At 31.5% G+C, this 20164-nt stretch overlaps 5 protein-coding genes and 1 long non-coding RNA gene across 12 annotated transcripts; 3 read left to right on the top strand and 3 right to left on the bottom strand.

Annotated features, from left to right (window-relative positions):
- The first annotated feature begins 111 nt into the window (after nt 1-111).
- LOC126924546 (mitochondrial import inner membrane translocase subunit Tim16) lies at nt 112-1034 on the top strand. Its single transcript, XM_050739169.1, has one exon. The coding sequence runs from the start codon at nt 472-474 to the stop codon at nt 871-873; it is 402 nt and encodes a 133-aa protein (XP_050595126.1). The 5' UTR covers nt 112-471; the 3' UTR covers nt 874-1034.
- A 161-nt stretch (nt 1035-1195) lies between these two features.
- Nucleotides 1196-4422, bottom strand: LOC126924531 (exonuclease 3'-5' domain-containing protein 2). Of its 2 annotated transcripts, none has more exons than XM_050739132.1 (7): nt 3626-4422; nt 3090-3231; nt 2713-3012; nt 2507-2631; nt 2024-2436; nt 1563-1936; nt 1196-1482 (listed from the first exon to the last, which is right to left on the bottom strand). In XM_050739132.1, exons 1-7 carry the CDS (start codon nt 3859-3861, stop codon nt 1282-1284), a joined length of 1791 nt encoding a protein of 596 aa, XP_050595089.1. In that variant the 5' UTR covers nt 3862-4422; the 3' UTR covers nt 1196-1281. The 2 variants fall into 2 exon arrangements, with proteins under 2 accessions (XP_050595089.1, XP_050595090.1); XM_050739133.1 differs by having other exon boundaries at nt 2713-2978; nt 3626-3774.
- A 358-nt stretch (nt 4423-4780) lies between these two features.
- Nucleotides 4781-7349, top strand: LOC126924534 (phosphatidylinositol 4-kinase type 2-alpha). 2 transcript variants are annotated; one of them, XM_050739150.1, is made up of 6 exons: nt 4781-5527; nt 5625-5719; nt 5825-6317; nt 6396-6661; nt 6752-6891; nt 6966-7349. In XM_050739150.1, exons 1-6 carry the CDS (start codon nt 5239-5241, stop codon nt 7057-7059), a joined length of 1377 nt encoding a protein of 458 aa, XP_050595107.1. In that variant the 5' UTR covers nt 4781-5238; the 3' UTR covers nt 7060-7349. The 2 variants fall into 2 exon arrangements, with proteins under 2 accessions (XP_050595107.1, XP_050595106.1); XM_050739149.1 differs by having other exon boundaries at nt 4789-5527; nt 5601-5719.
- Nucleotides 6723-7919, bottom strand: LOC126924549 (uncharacterized). The gene is made up of 2 exons (XR_007713578.1): nt 7780-7919; nt 6723-7547 (listed from the first exon to the last, which is right to left on the bottom strand). It is a non-coding gene; the product is annotated as an uncharacterized LOC126924549 (long non-coding RNA).
- A 476-nt stretch (nt 7920-8395) lies between these two features.
- On the top strand, nt 8396-10823 carry LOC126924538 (stabilizer of axonemal microtubules 1-like). Of its 2 annotated transcripts, none has more exons than XM_050739156.1 (5): nt 8396-8541; nt 8612-8932; nt 9223-9475; nt 9836-10107; nt 10418-10823. In XM_050739156.1, the coding sequence occupies exons 1-5, from the start codon at nt 8396-8398 to the stop codon at nt 10677-10679; spliced, it is 1254 nt and encodes a 417-aa protein (XP_050595113.1). In that variant the 3' UTR covers nt 10680-10823. The 2 variants fall into 2 exon arrangements, with proteins under 2 accessions (XP_050595113.1, XP_050595114.1); XM_050739157.1 differs by having other exon boundaries at nt 8405-8541; nt 8590-8932.
- A 7-nt stretch (nt 10824-10830) lies between these two features.
- LOC126924528 (signal transducer and activator of transcription 5A) lies at nt 10831-20112 on the bottom strand. Of its 4 annotated transcripts, none has more exons than XM_050739125.1 (10): nt 19919-20111; nt 19226-19376; nt 18982-19138; nt 18559-18905; nt 17507-17650; nt 16965-17433; nt 16212-16884; nt 15964-16119; nt 15646-15880; nt 10831-12908 (listed from the first exon to the last, which is right to left on the bottom strand). In XM_050739125.1, exons 2-10 carry the CDS (start codon nt 19348-19350, stop codon nt 12743-12745), a joined length of 2472 nt encoding a protein of 823 aa, XP_050595082.1. In that variant the 5' UTR covers nt 19351-19376; nt 19919-20111; the 3' UTR covers nt 10831-12742. The 4 variants fall into 4 exon arrangements, with proteins under 4 accessions (XP_050595082.1, XP_050595080.1, XP_050595081.1 ...); XM_050739123.1 differs by having other exon boundaries at nt 19223-19376; nt 19919-20110; XM_050739124.1 differs by lacking the exon at nt 19919-20111 and adding an exon at nt 19603-19624 and having other exon boundaries at nt 19223-19376.
- Nucleotides 20113-20164: the final 52 nt, after the last annotated feature.

Here is a 20164-nt window from a genome sequence, read left to right on the forward strand (position 1 = left end):
CGATTTTTTAATCCCAATGTTAATCAAAATTTAATTAACATTATTTTGTTGATGTTGCTTTAATCATAACCTCACACGTCCTCTGAAAACGAAAACAGCTATCTAATATTTATCATTCTATATATAGCATTCTATAAAGCTAGCATTCTACAAATTTGTTTGATACTGTAATATAGACATCATTTTTTAAATTAGAAACTTCATGTACAGACAATCAGTAATATTAGAGTAATATATGTATTTCTATATAGTACATGTGCGTTTTAAAATGGTGCAATACGAGTATGAGACGTGCAACAAATAAGTTATATAAAGAAACCATCGTAAAAATTTGAAAACAGTGATATTACTATTTGAATATCATAAAAAACGAATTTTGTTTAGTATAAATATTTTCTGAAAGCTAAACCGCAAAAGAGAAATATACTGCAAATTATTTTGACAACTATTTTCAATAAGAGGGAAGAGGTTATGGCAAAACACTTAGTACAAATAATTATAATGGGCACACAAGTCGTTGTTAAAGCATTTACACGTGCATTACGACAAGAAATTGCAGCAAGTCAAGCTGCTGCACATAAAACAGGTGGTGGAGCACGAGGTACTCAACACGTTGCAGCCAATTATAAGACTGGTATTTCTTTGGAAGAAGCACTACAAATTTTGAATGTTGAACGAGTGGATGAAGTAGAAGCTATTGAACGTAACTATAAGCATCTTATGGAAGTTAATGATAGATCGAAAGGTGGTTCTTTTTATATTCAGTCAAAAATTGTACGTGCTAAAGAACGTATTGATGAAGAACTAAAAACTATGAAGACTCCTCCCCCAAACAGTAATTCTAGACAACAAAATGCTTCAAAAAAACTATAATACTAGAAATTTAATTGATATATCTTTGAAGTCTGTATATATAAATGTAATGACACTTTAGTCACCAATAAATAATATAGAACATCTATTGACAAAATTGGTATACTTATATCTTAGTATTGGTTAAAATGTTGAAATAAAATAAAACATTATTTAAAGTATCACAAGTCTTTGTATTTTACAAATTAAAGATTTTTACAAATCACAACCAATCTTATTCATCAAAGTAAGGTAGAAAAGGAAAAACGTTATCGATTCTTATGCGTAGATGTAAATATATAAATAATATGTATATACATGTATATATATAAATATATGCACATAACCAGAGATATAAATTTATGTAACAGTCTTTTAATACAAGTACTCGCTCTTATACGAGTCCTTTAGGTACATAATATTTAAAATTCAGTATGCCAAACCAGCTACCTTTGCATCTTCTGGTTTAATTCTGTTCTGTGATTGATGAATAGTTAATCTTTCTTGATTGTGATGAACAGACCATAGATTTGGTAGATACTTTGGCTTCATAGTCACAAGAAAATGTTCTCTCCACATACGTTCCAATTCTACTAAACCCCCTTCCCTTTTATGAAAATATTGAACAACCTGAAAAATAAAATTTGTAATATTTTTATAGAACAAAAGAACATAATAAATGTTTAGTGTCTATCATTTATTAATGATACCTTTAAACCATGAGGTTGACATTTAGGTTGATCAGGATTGGATACCGATATTGTGTTCTCTAATTTTTTGTTTAATACATCAAGCAGAATTGGTGTAACTTGTTTCTCATTTGTACATTCTAAAATATAATGTTCTAAATCTTTGCGTCGTGCATCAGGCAAAGTTGTTCTTTCTCTTAAAGCTTTAACAGCTGAATGTAACTTCCTTGAATTATTTACATTTTTATTACGTATATGTGTCAATGGACCAACTAAAGGTGCGTCGCACATGTCTGCTAGCTTTCTTCTGAGCTGCAGATCATGATAATTGCTTATTTCATGACAAGATGGACATAGTAATAATATATCGTGAGATTGATGTGCTTTCATCACCACTAGAAAATATTTGGAAATTTATTAATAACACATTTTACTATATGTAGAATTTAAATAAAATTTTATTTAAAAGAAATTTAACTTACATGGAAAATATTTACGATATTCTCGAGGTACAACGTTTTTTCTAATAAACTTATCTGATGTTCCACAAACCACACATTGATTGATTTTAATTTGTGTGTAATACTGTCCAACCTGTCCCAAAGCTCGCCCAGAAGGTTCAAATTTTAACCTGACGGTAAGTGGTTCCTTTTCAATTACTTCTCCTAATCCTTTTGTAAGATACCATTCTGCTTTTTTACGATCACATGTGCATAATATTTCTCCATCTGGTGCTTGTAAGTAACAATTATGATATAATGGTTTATTTCTTGTAGGTACATTATTTTTACGTATAGTGCTATTATTTGTTTTGCAATTTCTGGTAATCTTGCCAAAATGATTATTTTCTGTGTTTTTCTCATTAATAGTTGTGTGTTCATGTTGAGCCTTGAACCTGGAATTCAAAATATTTTTAATATTTGATATTTATAAAATAAATGTTTTTAATATATTAAACATATTACCTCGTATCAATTACATCATTAGGTACACAATGAAAATGCATATTTAGATTTTTATTACACATACTTTTTATATAATTTTTTAAGATTTCCCACAATGAATACTTCTCCTTCATTTTCTGTGTAATCTATAAAATATGAAATAAGTTATTAGATATATTTTTTTTTGTAATGAAATTATTTAAAATGCATTATAGATTATATTTTACTTGGTCATAAATAAGAACAGATGCAATTGCATCACAAGCAGCATATGCTACTTGCTCGTCAGTAAGAGTGCCAGCATCCCAATTGCTGCACCTAATTTCTATTAATTTATCCATTTCCAAGCCTAAATATTGCAAACTCATTGCAGCTAAACTTTGTGGACTTGGTAACTTCACTCGTGCTGCTAATGTCCTTAAATCAATTGTACTGCTAACTCTACACCCATAATCTGCTAATATCTTCTGTCCATCCTCATATGAAGCAACTCCTACTTTAAGAATATCTTTATTAGCTAGTAAATCCTAAAAAAATGTTTGTCATATTATTTACATAACCATTTAATTTACATATTGATTTAAATTTGTGAAATATTACATACTTTCAATTTTTGAGGAATATATCCAATTTTGCCAATGCGAAAAAGGCCACATACTCCATTAAATGTAGCAAGTTGAAGTAAAGAAACAGGTCCTTCATTGGCCCATTCACAATCAAAACCCAACACATCATTAGACAAATTGCTTTAACACAAAAGATATTTATTCCAAGATAAACAAATGAATAATAATAATGAGGATGTTTAAAATTATATTTCTATACTTTTAATTATATATTGTCATAAAATGTATGAAAATCCATTAAATTAAAACCATTATCAAACAAAAATTTATTATTGTAAAAAGATATATATATAAAATTAAAATATATGAATATACTCTAAAATTCTTAAATAGGAGGAACTTATTGAAGGATAACAAGTAATTAAAAAAATATATATCAACATAAATAACATTCTAAAAGTCCATAGTTAGGTATACAAGAAAAAATGTAAATAGAGCACTAGTGTATACTTTCTATATATAGCAATTAGAATATGTAATTTATTATTAAGATAAAAACAATTGTACATCTTACCAATGAATACGTTGAATAGCATAATCACATTTTTCTGGAGTATCAGCTAAAATGATTTTGTCCAATGTGATTTTAAGATCTTTCTTCTTATTATCACTTTGCTTACAGCTTTTACTGTTTATACATTGACAGAGATGTCTAACACTTTGAAAGACATTTTTGTGGTATTTGGAGGCCAAAAGTACAAGGCCCACAGTTACGCATACTAGAAACATGTTGCCCCTTACAGGATGCATTAATTGCACAGATAAACTTTTATTTTTGAGAGAATTAGAATTAAAATTTCGTATGTACAATTTATTTTCCCTCCTTTATGTATATTTGTGTATGTATGTACATATATATATACACATATGTAGATGTATATATATGTATATATGTGTATGTAAACACATATATAACTTTTTTAAGATATAAATATTTACATTGATAATTGGTAATTAAATACTTTAAATAAATTATGTTAATTAAATTTGTTATCTAATTGAGCTATAAGAATTATAAATCATGACGACCGGTAGAGGAATAACGATAAAGATGAAAAGTTCCGCGTAATCAATGCACGAATTATTGAATTATACAAAATAATTAAGTAAGTACGCAAAAGGCACATCACGATCTTAATTATGAAAGAATAAGTTAATAACCGGACGAGGTTCAAGGGAAACCGAAACTACTAGAGCACCGGCTCACGTAAGTACACGGATACGAATATCACACACGACTATTATTCTAACGTATCTTCCTTGTTTATATTTCGATAGACCGTTCTATATACTGATTGGTTGATGTGACTTTCTAGACAATTTTTGTGATGAATTCTATGTATATATTATGTTTTATAATTTTATCAGTTAATATCGTTTATTATATAAACTAAAAATAAAATGAGATTTTATAAATAACATCATACATTTTTGAGAATTTTAATTGTATCTACAAAATTTAAGTTTTTTCTATGCATCTTTAAAGAAACTTTTAAGTTTCATACTTTTTAACTTTTCATGGTATGTGTATATAAATAAAATGTATTAACAAAGTGTAATATTTATTCAAAATTATATGGCAACTTTATTATTATTCACTATATTCGATTTGAAAGAAACCTATAAAATACAATTAATTATATTCACTCTGTGTGGACAAATTTATGTAGACAGAATATGACGAATATATCTATATAATTAAATATGTATTTTCTGTATAAATGGAAAACTGTAATTTATATCTACATACGAATATATACAACAGTATAGAAAAAATTAAGTATGGCGTTAATCCTATCAGCTGATATCGTCTGCTGGAATGACGAATCGTAGATATTAATTAGTTATACAGTGCTCCCCTAAGCATCATAAACATATGCCTTTATTCTATGGCTATTCTCATAAGTTAATAAATTTATAATAATTCAGAGTTGTTATTTTAATGACGCAATGATCGCTTTAAAATTTGTAATGGCGAAAATACTTGTTAAACACGAGTTCGATCGTTTGCATCATTGACAGGTGGGAAAGGAATATGGGGAAATAGATAGGATTATTTGTGCAAACGATTTTTTAAACAAACGGGTGATAAAGGGATCTGCCAAATAACTAGCAGATTCGGTTGTAATGAGCGACTCCGAACAGCGGCAATTACACGTGCCTTATCGAGAATATCATAGCCAGAACAATACTAATACTTCTGCCTTAGTGGAAACTGATGCATTGGTAGATCTTTCAATCACATCTAACAATTGTTTACCAGTAAATGAGTGTTCAGAACTAATACCAGACGTTGAATTTGTTCCCAATCTGAGCAACGAACAAACCATAGCCATTGATTCCCCTGGGATGGACCGGGAGAGCCAGCCTCTCCTCGGTCGACTGGAGCTGGATGTCACCTTTAATCGTTTCCCTGGTTTGTTAATATCTATTTTAATAGATTTATCTTCTAATTCTTTATCTCTAGTCAAATCTGTTATATCTTATAGATGATCCACAATTCTCTGAATTAGTATGGCAGGCTGAAGTGGCAATAGACAATGGAATCTCCCCCGAAAGAATATACCAAGGTTCTAGTGGCAGTTACTTTGTAAAAAATCCCACAGGGGTAAGGTATAACTTCATTTTATATTTAAAAATTACGATCTATTTAATAATATCAACCATTCAGAATCATAATTTTATAACAATAACAAGACATTTTGTTTTATAGAAAATAATAGGTGTTTTTAAGCCAAAGGATGAAGAACCTTATGGAAGATTAAATCCAAAATGGACAAAATGGATGCACAAACTTTGTTGTCCATGTTGTTTTGGGAGAAGTTGTTTAATTCCAAATCAAGGATACCTCAGTGAGGCGGGTGCAAGTTTAGTTGACCGTAAATTGGGTCTGGGTATAGTTCCAAATACTAGAGTAGTCAAACTTGTCAGTAAAACATTTAACTACCCACGCTTAGACCGTCAAAAAGCTCGTATGAAGCAAGCTATCATGGACCAGTTTCCTACAGTGGGATCTCATTTCAATCGTATTGGTTTGCCACCGAAAGTTGGTTCTTTTCAAGTTTTTGTAGATGGTTACAAGGATGCTGATTACTGGTTAAGGCGATGGGAAAATGAACCTTTATCACCACGTCTTAGTAGAGAATTTCAACTTCAGTTCGAACGCTTAGTTATTTTGGACTATATAATTAGAAATACTGACAGAGGTATTTAACATTTCATAAGATTTTTTTATTTTTATATTTAAAGCTAAACTATTTAATGATACACTGACTTTTTTTAAGGTAATGATAATTGGTTAATTAAATACGATAATAGTAAGGGAAAAAACGGATCAGAACAGGGTGAAGTAAAAATAGCCGCTATAGATAATGGTTTGGCTTTTCCTTTTAAACATCCCGATTCGTGGCGTGCTTATCCGTATCACTGGGCATGGTTAAGTCAAGCGAAACAACCATTTAGCGATGTAACGCGAGAACTTGTATTACCACAACTTTCGGATCAAAATTTTGTACAAGATCTTTGTGACGATTTATATCAGTTATTTAAAGTAAGTCGTATAAAATGGCGATTATTTTATATAAATATATATAGTATTCTACAATCATAGCTCTATAGTAAAGCACATTTATTCTTATAGCAAGATAAAGGTTTCGATCGACCTCATTTTGATAAACAAATGAGCGTAATGCGCGGTCAAATTTTGAACTTACAACAAGCTTTAAAGGATGCCAAAAGCCCCGTGCAGTTGGTACAAATGCCTGCTGTGATCGTTGAAAAGTATTTTACATATTTTCTATAAATTACGAGAAGATATATAAATAAAATTTGGTCTTACCAATGTTATTTTACAGGGCCAAGGGAAACGGAGCACCAAGACTATTCTCATTCTCTGATACATTTACACAGCGCTTCCAGAATAAAAGCCCTTTCTTCTCTTGGTGTTAAAAAAATCTTGAATGCTTGAAAAATAGCATTAGCCCTGTGTCAACTGAGAAGAATTATTCGATGCATTACAAATATCGCATCTTATCATTTGTGCTGTCTCTCTTAATTTTATCATGCAGTACTACCTCCTTTTTCAAACACTAATTTTTAATCTACGGTCCGCGTAGATTTATCGACAATTACATTTAATTTATCTTGTGTTTATACCATTTTCTTTTAATTCGACTATATTAATTCGAATCATAGTATGATTATATTGTATACAGTAAATATATATAATGTTAACACAATGTTTTTCGATATGCTTCGTAGAAATGTGAGACAAATGGTAAAACGAATGTAGGTACTGTTTCACGACTACGGATATACATGACATCCCCTTAAAATGGAACGTGATCAATTACACGTAATTGCATTGTATGTTTTCTATGTCTTCCATGTACTATTGTCTTGAAAACACATCGATTTACATGCATTTTCGCTAGATGCTGTTGAAAAGGAACATTTATCTAATCTTAAAAATTAACTGTGATCTAAAATAGCAAAAAGACATATTCTTATTGTTTAAAATAAACATTCTACATATTCATATTATATTTTTATCCGATACGTACGAGAAAATAAATTTTTTATTAGTAGCTAAGACAGAAATTTCTATTACAGTTATTATTAGTAAATCATTTCGGTCTATAAAATATCAACAAATATTTTTGTTCTTACCATTGCTATGATTTGAGTATACAAATCGATCATCGACACAATCGATTTTATCATTGGCTTTATTTTGTTTCCATTTAAATAACGATGACATAACAGTAACTTCGAAGTTTGTCTCTCCAAATTGTATGTCACTGAAGTCATAAAACGGAATGTAGAGATTCGTGTTCGCAGCTGCACTTTTATTGTTTTATATTGTTATACTTTATATATTACGAATCTTTTGAGAATCTAAATTTATTGACTATAAACACGTCTTTCTATCTTATTCATAAAAAGGGAAATAGTTTTTGATTGTTATTATTATATGTAATAATATTAAGTACAAAATGGAAGTAGTGGAGATACAGAATACAAAGAAGCAGTTTCAACTACCATGCCAGAAACCAGCAGAATGCCCCTGTGACATTAAAGTAACGAACCCACTAATTTTTCTATTATAATTTCCGACTGATAAAATGGGTGATTTAATATCGTGCATATCTAGTGCACAAGAAAATACGTGCAACCGTCTCGAGCAAAGTCATTCGCTCCGGTGAGAACGTATAAGCCTCCTTCGAAATTATTCGAAAATAATACCACATATCACTTATCATATTTAAACGTGGATCATGCGGAAATGCGACGCAGCCGATCTCAACCTATCCGACCCAAACCTGCTCTCACTAAATCCGATGCTCGATTTCTTGGTGAGACCACTAATCAATTGAGTTACAAACATATTGGGAGTATTCCTAAAACAAAACCAATTATACCCAGGCAAAGGTAACGAGTTTAAAGAATTGAAACGAATGAAATTAAGAAATCTGTTAGATGTCATTCTGTGATGTGTTAGGCCGATGATCGGATCGGGTCGAATGGAGTCTGTTACCACGATTCGTCAGGATTACCCGCGTAAATATGTGGACAAACCAGAAATTATAATACCTTGTGGGAACATTCGTTTAAGTTCCGGTAAGCTGGATGCTAGTACCACAGCGAAACTTTCTTATGCGGACCCAGGCTGTACGGAACCGACATTGAACTTCAAACCCATAGCGATTTACTATCCACCTAGTGAACCGATTCTTGCTGATACTACACAGAAGTTAAGTTATCAACCTGTTCACATCCCAGAAAGAGATACGTACTCCTGGCAGCAGAAACCAATCTACCAGTATATATGTATTACATTTGAATACCACAGGGGAAAGATATGAAAGTCATACTTTTTGTGTCTTACAAGGGAGGACTTTTATTAAAATACAATAATATAGTATTTACTAAAATATAATACGCTGTCAACTAGTCTTATGTTACCAAATTTGTTTCTTTATTTTTGTACTAAACATCTGTTTTACTACCTCCTTAGACATCTCAAAAATATTGATTGTCATAATTAAACCCTGTGGCTTATTCGATTTAAATAGATAAACCAAAGGTATGTCTTTACTATAACGTTTATAGAGCTCCAGATGTTGCTATGTGCGGAAAGACAACGTACTCTGAAAGTTTCTTAAAGAACGAAGAGCCATGCGTGGAGAAACCTGTACGGCCAACTGCTGCCAATGTTTTTCCTATCGGTGGTGAATTTCGCTCAGATACTATTTATAAACAAAGCTATTTGCAATCGGCTATCGTTGAACGAGTGGAACCTGTTATTCCTTGCAATGCTATCTCGAAACCTGATGGCAAAATTTCAACAGATACAACAAGCAAAGTAAATGCATTTCTGTAACATCTAAAGACATCACAGCAAAAAGAAGACAATTCCAATATTTAAATTATATTTATTGGAAAAGAAGGAAAGTCATAGATTACACCTTTGAAGCTTTCATATTCAGAAGTTCAAAAGTTTATTATTACAAATATTAGTTGACTATTAATTTATAGTATATATCGTAGTATAGTATATATCAAAAAATGCTTTGATTTTGAGTTGGTTTATTTAAATTATTGAAAAATGAAACTGTCTTTTTATTCTAACAATCCTTAATTTACTAATAGCATTTGCCACCATTTCTTCCTGTGCATCTCTTATTACTACTCTTTGTTTCCTTCTATATTAATTCTCCTACAGTTGAGTTACCTACCGGTCCAAAGCGAAAGACGTTTGCCGATATTACCTCGAAGCAGAAACATGATAGGCGATGGTCTAATGCAATCCGAAACTACCAATCGTTGCGATTTTGTGGAAAAAAATACGTTACGACCGGATCTTATTATTCCATGTGATAATCTTCGAAGCCCGGATACACCTATTGACGACAGAACTACAACGAAACTGTCTTACGCGAAACCTGAGCCAGTAGAGTGGGTTAAAAGCTTTAAACCTGTCGTTCAGTATCAGAGGTAGATCAGACATTTCTTATTAACCAGGCATATTGGGTTGTTGTATACACTTCCGCTCCAAGAAATTAAAAGAAGTTTAACAAAAAAGAAACAACTTTGAGGTCGCACACAACTTAATAAGTTCTTTTTCCTTTATAAAAGAGATATAATGCTATATGCACATAGATGAATGTTATAAATTGTAATTGTCATTAATTATGTATGTATTCTTAGCGAACAGAACTTATCCAGCAACCTAATATTATAACATATTGCGCGATAATTCCTTGACCAACTTGACTAACCAACATACTTTTTACTAAACTGTTAGATCTGAAAAAATTGCATATGACACTATAAACAAACTATCGTATCAGTCTTGGACTCCACTTCCCAAGGAACATATACCATGGGCATCTAAAGAAAAATATCAACCACCTTCAGATCCTATGTGTGCTGATACTATTTACCAAGTCAGTTATCCCCCACCCGGATATTACGAAGATACTTGTATGCCAGCTGATTGCGAATGTTTGGATTTCAAATACGACAATCTGCCGGCACAAATATGCGAAACTGTGACGTGTGAATGAAATACGAACAAAAATAGTTGCAATCCGAGTAACAAAACTTCCGTATAACTTCTCTATTTTCCCATATATAAATTTCTACCGTATATTATAATAAATATTTAGAGGAAAAAATATTGAATTGTTTGAAATTTGAATAAAAACAATTTAAAAATCGAATTAAAAGCTATTTTATTCGGTATGTCGATTCGGTATGCGAACACATCTTATATTTTACGCTTATATAATAATAATTATTATTATATATAGAGGAATAAAGGTAATAATAACGTATATCTTTTACAAACAGTAAAATTGTTCTCAATAATAAAATAAACTCTAATCTTTGATAAAAGATAATAGACAATAGATTTAATAATAAACAGTATTAACGCACTAGTCTTTCAAAATTTAGTTTATCTTTACATACATCCATACATACACGTGTACGTACGTACACGCATGTACATGATCAAGTACATGCATGCACTCATACATACATAGATACGCACGTACATGGATTCATACGTACATATATATATATATATATATATATAATATTATATATAGTAAATATAATTAGGATAACGACGACTTCAATTCTATTCAAAAATTTAGCGTATATCGATGTTCTATATACGAGCAACAATTCATAGTTTTTAATAGAGTACATAAACTATAGGGGAGGGAACGATTATTAGAAAACGAATATGTAATTATCTATTTTAACCGATAATAGAAACTTTCTACGCTTAGAGATCTAAAAGGTTCACCGAAAAGTTTAAGTTACTTCGGTAACAATTGAAAAATATAAATTCGTCGCATGTCGTACGTCGCACTAAAAATATCACGCTCCAAATGGCAATATTCAATTTTAATTTCTCCAAAAATTTTTGAAAGTTAGATTTCAATATAAAAGAGATTTAAATGATAAGAAACCTAATATTTCTTTATTAGTTCAGTTAAACGGCGAGTCGGAGACAAAATTTTTTGCTAAAAATACATGCAACTTGTCTATAAGAGTTTTCAAAAAATATAACGAGCATTAATTCGAAGATTATAAGGCACATATTTAGGTCACGCTGATTACATGTTACACATACTTCATATTAGCGTTGCACAAATCCCGTTTCTCATTCCGGCACGCTGGCCCATTAGTAAATTAAAATTCTTCTTTTTTTTTTTATTTCATTATTTACATGACAGGACGTGCAAATGATTGTCTGTATTATATTCTACGTATTATCATAGCAATTCTACTTTCAGCTGACATCTAGATTTCATCGTCACCTGCTAGCAGTTTCTCTTGTGTATTGTTTCCAATTAATAACTAAAAGTTTGATCAGATAATGTAAGTCGTCTTTTACTTAAAACAAAAACACAAAATTCATTTAATCTTATACTCAATCGTAAAACAATCGTTACCCTGTATATATAGCATTATAATTGCACACTACACATTAATGTTTCCCTGGTCATGGTAAAATATTCATGCACAATATTCGATACTTTGTGGCGAACACTGTTTGTTGTCGAATAAAATCTAAATGATAGAATAAGACCAATTTCTACAATCGTGTATCTCGAATACTTTCGGTCGATCAATATCACTCGATTGAACACTTCATACATTAACTTGTACCGTCGTTACGTAGCAAGCATTTAGTCAAAATCGAAAATTAAGTATTAGGTTTATAAAGCGACATACAGAGTACCATTACACATGGTACGCTCAGGCATACGTAATTGCAACTCAACAATGTTACTACATAAAGACCGATCTCAATCATTCGTTTATAATAGAACTAAATGATAATATCTCTGAAACATATTGCACTTTTATACGATGAAAATCAAAGATATGCCATGTTTCCTCGGAGATAAACCTACTTAATAGGTGTGTGTGTATATATATTTAAGATAATATATATTGCAAACGACGAAAACATTTTTACATCCCTCCCCTATAAAACAACGATAATAACGCATTACATTCGTTGTGTGTACGATTAAAAATATAATTGGGATAAGAAATAAAGATAATTGATCGATAGATAGACACAAGAAATATATCACGCCTGACATACCTATTGTGGTTTAGTGTTGTAGGATTGTATGAACTCGGAGAAGGTAAAGTGATCCAAGTTGAGATTTTCGTCGATCGAGGGGAGTTCGCTGTGACCCATCAGCTCCACATAGTCCATGTCCGGATTCGTTCGCCCAACGCTTGACTGGCCAAGGCCCGGAGCGTAGCTACCACAAATTAAAAGCACAACTCCAATCACTGGCATAGTAATGGACAAGAGACTCTTACTGAATCAAAACATATTGCATGTGATACGAAACCGATTCGATCCAATTTTGTTCTTTTCTTTTCTTTTTCCTTCTCTCTTGATTGACTACTTTAAAAATTCAATTTATCGCTTATATCATACATACGAATCATTAAGAATTGTCTATTTCGTCGAAACGTGTGACCGATTAGCCTGATAGCCGGTACAACACGGCAAAGGAAATACAAACAACCACAAGAAATCCCCAACCTAGCCAAGATTGATCGGTCACTTGAGAGCTATTATCCCCGATTTCTACTTTATTATAATTACACCTATTGTATGACTCTATTTAGACGAATTTTTATTAAAATTCTAGTGCCACTGCTTCATAACAATTTTGCAATAATGTTTAAATACACTCAATTGCCAGTACTAGAATTGTAACTGTGATTGGAGTTGTGTTTTTATCAGGAGTAGCGTTTATGCATTTAATTTTCCGTTGCTGTGGTTGTACCGGCTTGCTCCAGGCCTATGCCTTCGGTTTTTCAAAATTTCGTGTATTACTTTTACACATGCATAGATTCGTAACACATTACTGTTTCACATGGATTTATATATAAAAAGATATATGTATATGTACACACATGTATGTGCAACACGCACATGTGTATATGTATGAGAGAATATATATTTATACATACAGAATACTATTAGCGATACAACAGCTTTTTCACTTTTATTTGTTTTGTTTTGTAATGCCATGGATAAGCCGTTTCTCTTTAAAGAAAGATAGAGAGAAAAAAAAAGAAAATTTATAAAATTTGGCAGTCTGAGGAGAACGCATATGTTATTGGTCCTTAATCTGTTATTTTTTTATGTTCATTATTAGTGCTACAAATTACGTACTATAACTTATGATAGGAAAAAAAAGGAAAAAAGAGCGAAAAACTTAAAAAGATCGATGATCTTTACGCCATACATCCAAAGATCCTCCAATCTACTGTATCTACTTTATCCGTTGGACGGATTTCATTACAATTTGCTTTACAAGCAATTTTATAAAGTTTGAAAGATTATAATATAACTGTATCATCCTCTGTACTACAAAGTATCGCATAAATCTTCAGAATAAGCATGAAATAGCTCATTTATCAACCATTCCATTAAGAACGTATTTCTGTTCTCTTTAAATAGTAGTAAAAACATTCTTGTGGAGGACTTTGGAAATTTAATAGAGGCATTATTGAATTATATCCAACTTTTTAATAATGCCACTTAATACTAGTCATATGCTTATTGATAAAAAATTATAATATCAGCATAGAATACTGGATAACATGAAGGTTAACTCTTTGCGGACGGGGCCGCTCGACGAGAGGTATTGCTGCGCGCAGTTGAGAAAATATACACGTTGAACGTTTGCGTTATTCATTGTCCAGGCTTATATTATTTTCATCAATATTTAATTCATCATCGCTGTCACTATCACTAGAAATATTGAAACTTCTGAACCGATTGCTTATTGAACGGAATTTGTTTCCACTACCTGAAGCACTGTCGCCGTCTTCTATCTTGTCAAGTTCAAAATAATATTCGTCATCACTACTATCATTATCGAACATGTCCTTTCTAGACTTTTTAGGCATCGTGTATAAAGTATTATAAAAAATATAAAATATATAAAAAGCTTGCTGATACATCTTGTAATGCCATTGAAAGACTGAAATTCGTTTTGACTTGACCATCATCCTACATCGCGAGTTTACGTTAAACGGAAGATAAGGTCTCATCGCTAAAGATCTATAATTTTCTTTCATCAAAAACATAATACCATTTAGTTTACTATACTTATGCGTAAATACGCGTAAATATTTCAGAAAAATAGACGTACGCCAGCCACTTCAAAATAAGGGTCTGGAACTGTGAACAGATTCGGGCGGTTATTTGCTGATACTCGTCTTCAAAGAATTAATTTAAAATAAAATCTAATTGTAAGAGGAAAAAACTGAATAACGCCAAAAAATTAGTTAACTTCAGCAATCGTCAGTATCGTGTACATAATAAAGTATGCTTTTTATAAAAATTGTCTTCATGCATCCAGTATTCTTCATTATACTATTTACTTAATCGTAAATAAAATTGTTTGATAAGGCTTAACGTTACTTATACTTTCATTTTACGTTGCAGTAATCAGATATAAAAATTTTCAAAATTTCGTTAAAAAGTTTACAAAATTTGAAACTACAGTATTATTGTAAATTATAATATTTGCTAAATGTTCGCAAAAAGAAAACATAAAAAAAACAATACTGACACTCATCTGCACAGATAGAATATAAAAGACATGCAAAGTGTTATTAGTTGTAGGAATGTATCGTTTATGCCTTTTGGAAACTCTTCATTAATCTATTTTTATTGACCAAACATTAAGTACTCAAACATCATGTCGATTCGATATGTTATTAGTAAATAGTACATACGATAGTTGTATAATATTATATAAAATAATTATTGCAGTCACCGGAAATGGTATGTTATGAATTAAAAAATTCAGACACACTTCTTAGAACATATACTTGTCCGATATTTAAATACATTGCACGAAAGAAACAAAAAAGAATCTTTGCATATCTTATATTGTAATTTCTATGGCAGCTTATATTAATAAAAAAATGTTTATGATACGATTGATATTTTAAATCCAGGGGACTGACCTGGAAGCCACTGATGGAGTATCACGCGTTACAGAAGGATCTGGACTGTGCGCTTGAAATATAGTTGATGGTGTTGCTGGATAACTACCACCGGGACCACTTTGACCGCTACTTCCTACTCCTACTACGGAGGAATGCGACGGTGTTTGACCACCGACACCAGGCCCACCCCAACCAGGTACGTGCGTTACCAAAAACGGTTTCACATATCCATTTGCCGATGTAGATTGATTTTCTATGATAAAATATATTTTTATCTCAATTCAAAATATTACGAAAATGAATAAAAGTGAAGAAACGGGAGTAAAGGATATTTACCTGTAAATGGCGTGTAATATTTAGAAAATGCTTGATCTTTCGATATGTCTGGATAGAGATAAAGCAGGTGTTGTAAATCGGACACACGGTCAGCTAAACTACGTATCGCAAAATCTTTGCTCGTGAAAGGTTGTAACATGAAAACTTCAGTCTGATCTACAAATATTAATATAAAATTGGAGAATATTGACTGAAAGAGAAAACAGTAACGACTCTAGTTCAAAGTAGTAAAATATATAGATATTTACCTCCAACCCAAGCAATAGTAACACCACCAAGTTCAGAATCTGAAAAACGCATTAGAAATGTTCCTGACGCACAACTCGCCAACATTTCTTCTGCTTGTCTCTTTCTCACAAATCCCAATATATAACCGTCCATCCATTGACTTTTTAAATGCTCCCTGGTTAATTTCATCACAGCATAAAACCATTCCCAAAACGTAAAATTTCTTTCTGGTAATGGCTCTTTGCAAAACTGTGCCCAACTCAAAAGCAAACTAGAGTAATCTTGCCCACTTGCATTACCACCGCGAAACGCTTTTTCCGCGAGAAATCGTAAATTATCTTCCGTTAATGAACGACCTGTCGCAGATTTAAATTTAACATTTAATGCTTCAGCTACTTGACCCCATGGAACTTTATCAGGCACTGCGAATGGTACTCTTCCAGGTTCAGCAAATGCATTATCCCATGTAACTGTAGCCCATGCGTGTGGTTCTTGATTTCCATGTACAATTACTACAACTGGTAAACTTAGAGTCCAAACTGCGAATACTAATTCACCTCCCCCAACGCTAAATTGTGATTGAAAGAGAAGGGAAAATTTTTCATCCATCACAGATTCCGTTCCTTTTTTTTCTGCTCTTTTGATCTTTTTTAACTGCATATTACGAAAGCTTACAGAGAGTTGTCTTGTTGCCTAGAAAGTAAAAGCATGATGGTTCATGTTTTGTTTTAACAAAATAGTGAATTATGATAATTTTATTTTCTTCTTCTTACCTGATGATATTCCATCGTCCCCGTATTATTTAAAATTTCACCGCTAGCTTCTCCATTCTTTGCCATTTTATCGCTCTTTAATAAAGCATTTGCTTGAGCTTCACTGATAATGCTCACCTTAACTTGAGGAGGAGTCATGTGAACATTCAATTTTCCGCCAACAAGCAAGCGTACTGTACTTGTAAAACGAGTATTAGTTTTCATTACTTGCGGCGGTTGTTTTTCTATGATGAATGTACTTGTAACTAACGAACTAAGTAACTGTGTAATTTGGGCATTTAAAGTAGGAAGAATATCTTGCATTCCTGGTGGTTCTAACGCAAATTTTTGCTTTAAACGTTCTGCTTCTTTAATTTGTTGACGATTAAGCCAAATTAATTCAGCTAAGCTTTCACACCATTCTTGAATAGAATCTAAATTGCTGTTAAATAGCGCGCCATTTCCTGCTAGTTGTTGATCTCTTTTCCATCTAAATAAATATGTATTTTTATCTTTAGAACTTGCACAATTATTTAAAGAGAAAGAAATTGAACAAGTTTTACCTAATAAGTTCATCGTCTAAGACTCTAGATTGCAAGCTATTTAATCTAGTAATAGTATCTTTCAGTTTGTCAGCTAATGTCAGTCGTAATTGCATTAAACCTGCTACTTTATGGTTCAGTAATTGTTCTTGTTGCTCTTTTTGCCTATAATAGCGTTATTTTCATTATTTACGTTTTATTATTATATACATCTGTAAGATAGAACACCTGATATTATTTTGATTTAAATCAATATTATTATCTACAGCAAAAAATATTGCAGATCAAGGGAGATCAGTAAATTAAGATGATAATATCAAGTGCCTCATCCTACAGTAGATATACACAATATTATTAACCCTTTGTCCTACCCGCCAACTCAATAAACAAGAAGGTCGGTCACGCGTCGAGCCACTTAACTGTTTAGCTGTGTGCTCGAACTTGCGCAAAATGTACGCGTCTTATGACACGTATATTTTGGCGCAACGAAAAGAATTGTGAAATAATAAACATATTTGGGCACAACTAATACTTTTAAGATATCTGAGAAGTAATTATGATCGATTCATCGGTAAACAAAAATGATTTATTATTTAATGAAATGATTTATTAATTAAATTAATAATATTTTGAGAAAACTCATAGAAAATTAGTAATCTTCAACTGTGTGATATTTTTCTAAACAATGAAACACAATAGGAAACTCAATATTACCATCACTATCAATATCAGAAGAATCTACCGAATCACTATTCACAATAATAACATACTTCTCACTACTATCGTCAATATTAGCTTTTCTTTTTACTGACATGATAGGTATAAGGGTTGTTTAATTCTTTTAGGGAATTATAACCTGAACGTGTGAACATAACAAAGAACTACATGTAACTAAAGAAAATATGGAACGCAACTGAACCATGAGGCTGACTCGTGTTGTTTACATTTGTCCCAAATGAAGTATCACAAGCCAGGTTAGTGTTGTTTACATTTGGTTATTGTTTTTGTCCCAAATATTTATTACTCATTCATTGTTGCAAAACAAAGGGTCAATTATATAAATATTTAAATACCTTCTAATTTTTTTCTCCATATCTAAATTTTGTTGATTTTGTGGTTGTGTTGCAAGATGTTGAAGATGTGCATTTAGTTTAGTACATTCGTGATAACTAATAGCAAATGCCTCCTGTTCTTGCTCCATTTTTCTCAAATCTTCTCCAGTTTCTTGAGTTCTACGTCGCAAAGACTCAACATGTTGGGCTATTTCAGCTATAGCATCACTAATCAATCCTACTTTTCCTCCTGCCATACTCATTAATGCACCTCCTAAATTCTCTACTTGAGATACTAATTTCATTTCTGTTCCTAGGCAATGTCTAATTATTCTAAATAACGCTGTAGGATTATGTGTATATCTCTGCTGCATTAAAAAAAGATACATTGTGTAAAATTAATATGATTCGAATTAACTATTAACACTTTATTATAAAACTTACACGAAAATTTTTTGCAGCTTCCATTAATTTTAATTTTGTTAAAAACATGTCATCTGTGTTTAATGAAGCTGCCTTAGTTTCTAATTCTTGAATTAGAGATCTCACAAGAGTAGCTATATATTGTTCATATTGTGGATTATCAGGTTCTATATCAGTCCTATAGTAAAAATATTGCTCCAAATACTCTATATACATATATATATAAATTAAAAGACAATGAAAGCAAATATATTTAACTTACCACATTTTTTCTTCTATCCAAGAAGATAAAAAGTGTCGGACCTCAATCGGAAAATGTTCTCCATAAACTGAACGTACTTCTTGCAATGCATCTTGTGGTAATTGTTGCGCTTTTGCCCACAGTGACATTTTGGTTGTAATTATAAATTCTTTACCTTAAACATATTTAGTTGCGTTATTATTTTTCACTAAATAACATCAATGTTTTCATTAAGAATATTAGAAGTGCTTGCTCTAAAAATAATATAACCACAAACTAACAATCTATTTGATATTTGACAATATTACATTTTCAAATTTATTAATTAATATATTTAATAAAGATGTATTCATTAGATATTTCGTCTATATTTCTTGCAGAATGTGTAGTATCAGTATTACCTGATAAAACGAAATGCTCGATATTATCAGAAACCGTACATTCTTTTAAAGTGGATATATATACTTCCGAAACTCAAGTAAGAAAAATTACATATATTTAATATTATTTTAAAAGATATCGAATGAATTGAATTAAATAAAATAAGTTTAACGATTATTCAATTTTTAATTTAATTTTTTTGATACAATTCAAAGAAAAGAGTATGATATCGAAATTTATGAATAACAGAACGTAACGTATTGCAATAACGCGTAAATAGATAAGCGGGAGGGGCGAAAGAAAAAGATGTTCACTTTAAGAATTGGTTACACTCACCTGCTGCTAGTCCGCAGACAGAAGCAACTAGGATTTGTACTGTATGATTCCGATACCTTCAGTTTGCTTCGATTTGTTGAAGATGTAACCTTTGAACTGATCAAACTCAGTCTACCGCGCAATAATTGTAAACGTAATGATTGAGGGACCGGTCGCACTCGCGAATCGCATCAATAACTCTCCCCCTTCTGTGTTACTCACATCAACGCGGACGTCGACGAAGTCCCGCGAACGGAAGAATTCCGA

The sequence above is a fragment of the Bombus affinis genome, chromosome 14 (genome assembly GCF_024516045.1).
Source record: "Bombus affinis isolate iyBomAffi1 chromosome 14, iyBomAffi1.2, whole genome shotgun sequence".
Classification (NCBI taxonomy): Eukaryota; Metazoa; Arthropoda; class Insecta; order Hymenoptera; family Apidae; genus Bombus; species Bombus affinis.

What these genes read in the sequence shown, in the direction of transcription:
- LOC126924531 (XM_050739132.1), bottom strand. Translation starts at nt 3,861, where the DNA reads ATGCATCCTGTAAGGGGCAACATGTTTCTAGTATGCGTAACTGTGGGC. An exon ending in ATATTCCTCAAAAATTGAAA is followed by an intron (nt 3,013 to 3,089) that starts GTATGTAATATT and finishes ACATTTTTTTAG; the next exon opens with GATTTACTAGCTAATAAAGA. An exon ending in GTCAACCTCATGGTTTAAAG is followed by an intron (nt 1,483 to 1,562) that starts GTATCATTAATA and finishes TTTATTTTTCAG; the next exon opens with GTTGTTCAATATTTTCATAA.
- LOC126924534 (XM_050739149.1), top strand. Translation starts at nt 5,239, where the DNA reads ATGAGCGACTCCGAACAGCGGCAATTACACGTGCCTTATCGAGAATAT. An exon ending in AATTAGAAATACTGACAGAG is followed by an intron (nt 6,318 to 6,395) that starts GTATTTAACATT and finishes ACTTTTTTTAAG; the next exon opens with GTAATGATAATTGGTTAATT. An exon ending in CCTGCTGTGATCGTTGAAAA is followed by an intron (nt 6,892 to 6,965) that starts GTATTTTACATA and finishes GTTATTTTACAG; the next exon opens with GGCCAAGGGAAACGGAGCAC.
- LOC126924528 (XM_050739123.1), bottom strand. Translation starts at nt 19,350, where the DNA reads ATGTCACTGTGGGCAAAAGCGCAACAATTACCACAAGATGCATTGCAA. An exon ending in TGGATAGAAGAAAAAATGTG is followed by an intron (nt 19,139 to 19,222) that starts GTAAGTTAAATA and finishes TTTTTACTATAG; the next exon opens with GACTGATATAGAACCTGATA. An exon ending in ACTCCATCAGTGGCTTCCAG is followed by an intron (nt 12,909 to 15,645) that starts GTCAGTCCCCTG and finishes AATTTGTGGTAG; the next exon opens with CTACGCTCCGGGCCTTGGCC.
- LOC126924538 (XM_050739156.1), top strand. Translation starts at nt 8,396, where the DNA reads ATGCGACGCAGCCGATCTCAACCTATCCGACCCAAACCTGCTCTCACT. An exon ending in CAGCAGAAACCAATCTACCA is followed by an intron (nt 8,933 to 9,222) that starts GTATATATGTAT and finishes TAACGTTTATAG; the next exon opens with AGCTCCAGATGTTGCTATGT. An exon ending in CCTGTCGTTCAGTATCAGAG is followed by an intron (nt 10,108 to 10,417) that starts GTAGATCAGACA and finishes CTAAACTGTTAG; the next exon opens with ATCTGAAAAAATTGCATATG.
- LOC126924546 (XM_050739169.1), top strand. Translation starts at nt 472, where the DNA reads ATGGCAAAACACTTAGTACAAATAATTATAATGGGCACACAAGTCGTT.